Below are 8,525 nucleotides of genomic sequence, written 5' to 3'. Positions count from 1 at the left end.
CGGTTGCAATAAATTTGCATTTGATCATAATTTGAATGTCATATGCAGCTTGCATAAACTACAGTAATACAGGCTATCAAGAAGCTGTTTCTTTTCCATTTTTTTGCATTATGAACATGAAAGACCTGTTCACCCTAACCCTAACCCTAATCAGAAGGTCCATAAAAAAAACTAAACATTCTGGCACTGACAAAATTATTTAATTTTACAGTATATGTGTACTGAGAGTATGAACGTTTTTTTTTTTATCACATCAATACAGTATAACATGGCATATTTTTGCATTATAAAATACTTATGCATTAATTATGCATAAACTATTGGCTTGATGTTATTTGACAAATACCAATGCTTTCATATCTAATTTTTAAAGAGCATTTTATGACAGTTGAGCCGGTGGCAACAGCTCAAATGCATTATTATTTTAATGAATGTGTTCAAGTTAAAAACAATTTTTTTTTAAATACAGTTGTCTATATTTGCATACTTTCATTAATTCATAATAATAATAATAATTTCATAATCATTTTCATTAATACTATACAAAGATATCAAACAGAAGCCTTCAGGAAGCCAGAAAGTTTCAAAGTGTGGTCAATGTTGTGTATCAGTTCTTGCTCAAAGTCCCAGACTCTTTTGTCTACAATGAGTTGCTCTTTGGTAAGATGCCCCTGCAGCGGGACTCTCACGTGTACAATCCTACATACATTAAACGGTACATGGAAACTGCCTCCAAAGTGTTTCAAAGAGGAGTGTACTGAAGTTTGCTGCACCTTCCTTGGGTTGACTATCATCTTTGTGGGATTGTAAATATTTTTTCGACTTGGTTCTCTGTAGATGTGCTCCATGATATTGACACCTGGGATATTATTCCATACTGCTCGTTTGAACTTCCTACTCTCCTCAAACTGTGTTTTAGGGAATATGTGGTTCTCAATGAGGAACACTCCTATACTGGGATGAGCAGACTGGAGGTCCCCCATTAGAGATTGTAAACTGGCGTGTTTGTAAGGCATGATGATTTCATCAATGTCATTCAGGAGAACGTACTTTGACTGGTACATGTGCCTGTAAATGCACTCGTTGAGTGTTACTAACTGACCATAATAATGAATGTCTCCCTTGTGTAGCTTGATGTTCCAACCTGAAGAAGGGTTCAGAAACTGGTCGATAGGCCATGGAACGATCTCCAGTATCCCCTCCATTTCATAATGTTTTAAGAGCTTCTCCAAGTCTGGTCCACTACTAGTGTTATAGATGACCACATGCTGTACTCCCAGAAGCTTGTACATCTCCATCGTTTGAGCAAACTGCAGTACATTGTTGTAGTCACCAAAAAGGTTAGAGATGCAAACAGTGAAGTTAAACTTGAAAGTCTCTTGTACAGCCTTATTTTTTATTGGCAGATATTCCATTTTGAGGTCAGCTAAATCTTTCTTGACAGTTATGAGGACATGAGTTGCATCAGTCATGGGTTTACCTTTACAAATCACATCTGAGGCACCATAGGGGAAGCTAAAATGGTCGCTGTGTATCTGGACCTCAGTGTGAACAGTTTTGCAGAGTTGTTCAGCATTGCAGTAAACACAGTAAAGCGGCTGAAGACGGTTTCTGTTGATTATGCTGATGACTCGAATGACCCCATTCAGTCTGTGGTCGATAAAGGCAGACACCATGAAATGCTCAGAGTCTCTAATGGCTGTTATTGGATATGAAGCTTCCAGGATTTTGAATTTATTATTTGACAGAGGAGCTTTTATTGCTGTAGGAGCTTGTATGTAATATGTATCACCGTTCATGTGCACTAAAACTAGAATGCCAATAATACTGACAATTAATAGTGAAAGAAACACTTTGCCTTTTTCCATCTGTCCTTTAGTTGCTGTGGAGTGAAGCAAAGAAATGTCAAAATCCAAAATACTTAATTTATAACGCAATGGTATTGGTTGCAAGATATTTGTTAAAACAGAACTAAACTAGTAGTATCCACACTTAATGAGATATGCAGTAGTCTGGTCTTGCATTGTACTTTCAACAACAAACAAATACGACAAGAACAAAAGTCTCACGCAACAACCACTGATGAAGGCAGATGATAAACAACAAAGAAAGACTTCCTGAGAACGCTTCTCGCTTAATGGTTATGTTACTATTGTGCCATTTTCAGGGCCAGTTGATGTCACAATGCTTTCATCATCTATTAGGGTGATTCAAAAATACTTTTAAAATTTTTACAATTACTTATTTCATTAAGAGTTTGATTATTTCAAGATAAGTCTCTAGGCAGAGTATATGTCTCATTGTAAATAGTCTCAAGAAAAAAAAAATTATATATATATATATATATATATATATATATATATATATATATATATATATATATATATATATATATATACATACATATACACACACACACAAACAGTAAAGCAATTATGTTTAAAACAGAATATCTGAAGAAAAAAAAGTCAAGTTATAGATGGAACCAGGAAGCAGCGAGCTATTTTGCATGAATGGCAAATTTAGGTCATATAAGGAGTCTTAATACAAACTTAATTTATCAATAATTATTTTTTAACTCTCATTTGCTTGTAAAGTATTTAAGTAGCCTACTTTAAGATTTGATTCCAAGTAGATTCCAAACTTGATTAAAAAAAACATTTCTTTTAAAAGACCTTAGCCTAATTTGTCATTAATAAAAACATACATTTAGTTTTTCTACAATCGCGTTTAACATTTCATTACAATATAAAGTCTACTTTCATATGTAATATTTTTTGCTTGACTTACTGACCAAAGACAACATACTTCCTGATTCATCCCTTTTTGCATTTTTTTTCCAAATGAAAGAAAAGAAAAGAAAGTGTTACAGTACCTTTACTCGCCATACAAATAACGTTTGGATTCCATAAAGATATTTAAAAAATTATTACGCAAAAATCTGTAGAACAAGATGGAAAAACAAAACCAACTAGACACTTGTAGCCAGAGTAATCTGAAGTCATGCTAAGGAATTATGCCGGGATTCACTCATTTCCAGGGGTTTCAGTACAGCGTAAAAATTGTGACGTTGTAAAGTAGGCGTTCCTCTAATTCCAAATTTCCATAGGTCACCGGTCATGCGCACTAAGTGTACGAGGATACATTGTTTATATACTGTCTCTATGGATACACCAACGGTCGGTGTTTTCTTTTTTGCCGCTAATAGAAACAAGGTTCAAATTGAGTATGTATGTCATGTCAAAGTGAATTATTTCAAAGTCACACACTAATATATTACACAATCGCGCCATTAAATCAATCTGAAATATTGGAATACACCATGGTCACACTTTTAACAAAATCCCCGGACAAAAATATAAAATAAACTGTTTTGTAACTTATAGTAAAGGAAAAGTGGATGAACTTAACCTTTCTCTACTGACCAGAAATATTTGTCAACCCACCTATTAACAATATGAATAAAAGCGCTGCACTTGTTTACACCATTGCATGATTCTTATAAGCCTATAATGTAGGCTACTGTCAGTTATTAAAATGTCATACATGTGCATCAGAAACCTGTGTGTATTTAAAGGGGTTTCACGTGAGATACCTGTCCTAACTGAGTAACATGTGCATCAGATACCTGTGTGTGTGTGTGTGTGTGTGTGTGTGTGTGTGTGTGTTTACAGGGGCTTCATGCAAGATACCTGTCCTAACTGAGTAACATGTGCATCAGATACTGTGTGTGTGTTTACAGGGGCTTCATGCAAGCCCTTATGAAAATTAACCATGGTTTTACTACAAATAAAACCAAAAAACCATGGTTACTATAGTTAAACCATGGTAACCACAAATTAACCATGGTTTTGCTAAATTAACCATAGTTTAACCATGGTATTTGTAGTAAATCTGTGGTTATACAAATGGTAGTCAACACGCCAAAAAACCATGGGTTACTACAGTTTTACTATAATAAAACCATGTTTATTTTTTGTAAGGGAGATACCTGTCCTAACTGAGTAACATGTGCATCAGACACTGTGTGTGTGTGTGTGTTTACAGGGGCTTCATGCAAGATTTACAGGGGCTTCTTGCGAGATACCTGTCCTAACTGAGTAACATGTGCGTCAGATACCTGTGTGTGTTTACAGGGGCTTCATGCGAGATACCTGTCCTAACTGAGTAACATGTGCGTCAGATACCTGTGTGTGTGTGTTTACAGGGGCTTCATGCAAGATACCTGTCCTAACTGAGTTACATGTGCGTCAGATACCTGTGTGTGTGTTTACAGGGGCTTCATGCAAGATACCTGTCCTAACTGAGTAACATGTGCGTCAGATACCTGTGTGTGTTTACAGGGGCTTTATGCGAGATACCTGTCCTAACTGAGTAACATGTGCATCAGATACCTGTGTGTGTGTGTTTACAGGGGCTTCATGCGAGATACCTGTCCTAACTGAGTAACATGTGCATCAGATACCTGTGTGTGTGTTTACAGGGGCTTCATGCAAGATACCTGTCCTAACTGAGTAACATGTGCGTCAGATACCTGTGTGTGTGTTTACAGGGGCTTCATGCGAGATACCTGTCCTAACTGAGTTACATGTGCGTCAGATACCTGTGTGTGTGTGTGTTTACAGGGGCTTCATGCGAGATACCTGTCCTAACTGAGTAACATGTGCATCAGATACCTGTGTGTGTGTGTTTACAGGGGCTTCATGCGAGATACCTGTCCTAACTGAGTAACGTGCATCAGATACCTGTGTGTGTGTTTACAGGGGCTTCATGCGAGATACCTGTCCTAACTGAGTAACGTGCATCAGATACCTGTGTGTGTGTTTACAGGGGCTTCATGCGAGATACCTGTCCTAACTAAGTAACATGTGCATCAGATACCTGTGTGTGTGTGTTTACAGGGGCTTCATGCGAGATACCTGTCCTAACTGAGTAACATGTGCGTCAGATACCTGTGTGTGTGTTTACAGGGGCTTGTGTAAGAATGTTTTTATGCAAAATTCATGCTTCACTTTAATTAGCTCACAGACTTTACACAAGTTCTTAGAGAATTTCAAATAAAATTGTCTATTAGAATATAAATTTTATTTGAAATGATCTTAGAACTTGTGTAAAGTCTAGAGTTAAACCTAGGTTTTTACAAATTTACTTTTACAAACTTTTCTACTGCTATCTAAAAAAGACATACTGACAACTATTTGTTCATACTCAACTTTATTAAAAAAGAAAATGTCAAATATTAAAGCAAGCAGAGCAAGGCAGGACTTCAACCTTTGGATGTCTCTGGACACATTCTTTACAGGATCGTCTGATGTACTATCTCCCACACCATCACCTTCCGTATGACTGGAATGTCACACTATATGAAAAGAGAGAACAATCATGTACAGACAAACTTTGATCATGGATTTTGACAATTTAAAAGCTTTTGAAGATTTATCAGTGAGTGATATAGTTGCTAAGGTGTTCCATGTTAGTCCTAAGTTTTGAGTGAGGTATAAACTAGTGTGTTAGTGGATAGATATGGTTATTTATATGGTTATTGATAAAGTCAAACAAGTGTTAAAAATAAAGTTTGTGAGAAATATAAATATTGTAGCTTGATCATGTACCTGTCTGAAAGTAAGTGGCTTTCCTTGAGAAAGGAAGTCTGCATATTTGCAGATAAACACACCACAGTCATTTCCATTTGTCTGTTTGGGAATTGCCTAGAAACAAGTATAACGGTTAATAAAAGGACACAGTTTAAAGAAATGTTGTATAACTTCTTATATGAGGGTATGCATACGTTGGTTCTCATTCGGCCGATGGTCCATCTGGAAGCCTCAAAGCAGCAGGCTTTTTTGATTTTGTTTTCCTCCATGAGGTATTTCCTGTCAATTAATCACACATCAGACATGTATACAAGCCTTGAAAGCAGTTAGAGGTTTGCAATTGGACATAACTCACAACAATATGTGACAGCTGTCATCATGTCTCTGACCCATGGAGTCATAGCACTGGATGGTCCGGGATTTGAAATCAATTACCTGGTGATAAGCAAATGGAATTATTATTTTTTTTAAATAGTGAAAAAGTATATATACCATTCTTATACTTTTAATAGTGTATAGATATGGAAACAATGTGTTACAAAGGCATTGCTATACATAAATTACTTACAGCCAAAGCCCAGTGCAAGCCAAGGTGCAAAGGAACAAGAACAAGATCACAGAGGAAGAGATCCACTGTTTTTGTCCATTTCTTTACTGCTGCATGGCCTGCAAAATGTCCGTCACTACTCAGAAGCTTTGAGTAGAAAAATGTGCTCAAACAGTAAACTTTAAGGCCTTCCTGCTGATCATTGCTCCTCTTCATTATCAGAGACAAATAGAAGTTGATAACCTAGAAAACATAAGAGTAAAAATAATCATAATACACATATCCCTGACGGCCAACATTAGAGCTTTTTAAAATGCTCAGATTAATCAGACCAATGCCAATATTTAAAGAAATCAGAGATTGTTGTGTCCAACCTGATGTCTGTGGGATTTTAATGCAAACAAGCAAAACAGTGATAGATATACAACAAAGATTATTAGCTACAATATTATTAGTACCATTCATCCCAAAAAATAAATTTATATTTATTGAACGATAAAAAGCATGACAAGTTAACTAAAATAATTATGCTGGATGAAGTCAATGTGAATGTACCCAATTACAAGACTGTGAATGAGACAAAAACAATTTACACAAGAAAAAAAAAAAAATTGATCTATTCATCAAAAGTGATGTACCTAACTGAGATGGTAGTTGGTCAGAGAGTTAAAAAGTAAGCGAAATTTGTGCAGTCATCAAGCAAGTAGTTGCATTTGATTCATTATGAACATAAATATTTAATTTTTTGAGAAAGAAAGTGTACTGGATAATCATAAATATGGTAAGATTTAATCTTACTGTATGTTCACTTACACTCTTACCATGTCATTGAGCCAGGAACCCTCCTCCAGGGTTGCCAGGTCGCCCTGTCTGATGCATAGTTTGAAAGCTGTGCTTATCACCATGTTTGGGTCATCTTGTTTCAGAATATGTCTCACCTCTGATGCCATGTCCTAAAAAAAAAAACAACGTACATAGCTGAAAGAATTTACTCAGTGGACAGATGTTATTGACAGAACATTTTATTTCACAATCATATTCTCACCTGTGTTAACCTAGGTAAGTTTTCACTATGGTTCACAAGATTGTCAGAGTGTATCAGTGTGGAAGCTTTCCTGGTTTCTTCCACAGAGACCTCCACACCACATGACTGAGGAGAAAAATCACAAACAACTTAAATTTCAACCATTAATAGCAGATTCATTAATAGTATATAGTAACTGTATATTGCCTGGAGCGGGTCTTTGTCCATCTCTGTCGTCTTAGACTTTTTATGGAAATGGCCATCACCTGATGAGGAAATAAACAGAATATGAAAAAGAATAAAAAGCATAGAGATATTTTCAACAATGAACTTTAAAAAGGTTGGCAAATGCCAAGACAAGTCATATGTACTATACACCAAGTTGACAGGTCAACAAAACAGGAAATAAAATAGTACATAATTTACAAAAATAAATTGCACAGTAATGCTACAGGATCAAAACATTTTTATTTGATTTTATATACATTTAATACCACTATGAGTGTTTTACAAAGCTCATGAACAACACAAGATGCATTCTGAATTGCCTCCTTGTCAGTGCACATATATGAAACATCATGTAACTGTTTGAGCTCTTCGCGCAAGCGCTGCTGATCTGCTCCTACACCAGTTGACTGTGGCTCACTGTTGTGTGTCTGTTTACTTTGGTCAGAATCAGAATCAGAAAGAGCTTTATTGCCAAGTATGCTTGCGCATACAAGGAATTTGTTTTAGTGACATAAGCTTCCAGTAAACAGACACACAACAATACACAGAAAAAAAAAAAGAAAAAAAAAAAAAAAAAAATTATGTGAGAATTACAAATTGGCAAATAAATAAGTGTATAAACAATTGTGCTATAAATGATAATGGAATAGGATTGAGTGAGATGCAGGAATGTTCTAGGATGGAGGGGTAACAAATAAATATAAGGATATTGCACATTTTTGCATAAGCATAAGTTTAAGTCGGAAACATTTAACTGTTCATGAGGTAGATTGCCTGGGGGAAGAAACTATTCTTGTGCCTTGCTGTTCTTGTATTTGCGGCTCTGAGGCGCCGGCCAGATGGCAAAAGTTCAAAGATGGGGTGACTTGGATGTGAGGGATCCAGAGTGATTTTCTGAGTCCTTTTCCTCACTCTGGATGTGTACAGTTCTTGGAGGGTGGGCAGGGGAGCACCAATAATCCTTTCAGCAGTCCGAACAGTTCTCTGTAGTCTTCTGATATCTGATTTTGTAGCTGAACCAAACCAGACAGTAATTGAAGTACACAGGACTGACTCAATGACGGCTGAGTAGAACTGTTTCAGCAGCTCCTGTGGCAGGTTAAACTTCCTCAGCTGGCGAAGGAAGTACAAC

General features: G+C 36.3%; 1 protein-coding gene across 1 annotated transcript; it reads right to left on the bottom strand.

The window, feature by feature from the left end:
* Nucleotides 1-533: 533 nt before the first annotated feature.
* si:dkey-56i24.1 (glycosyltransferase family 92 protein) lies at nucleotides 534-2,228 on the bottom strand. The gene has a single exon (XM_059502768.1). It carries the CDS (start codon nucleotides 1,866-1,868, stop codon nucleotides 552-554), a length of 1,317 nt encoding a protein of 438 aa, XP_059358751.1. The 5' UTR covers nucleotides 1,869-2,228; the 3' UTR covers nucleotides 534-551.
* Between the last annotated feature and the right edge of the window lie 6,297 nt (nucleotides 2,229-8,525).

Source organism: Carassius carassius, chromosome 21, assembly GCF_963082965.1.
Source record: "Carassius carassius chromosome 21, fCarCar2.1, whole genome shotgun sequence".
In the NCBI taxonomy this organism is placed as follows: Eukaryota; Metazoa; Chordata; class Actinopteri; order Cypriniformes; family Cyprinidae; genus Carassius; species Carassius carassius.
Note: the sequence above shows the minus strand (reverse complement) of the source record. Positions and strands in the feature narration are given on the sequence as shown.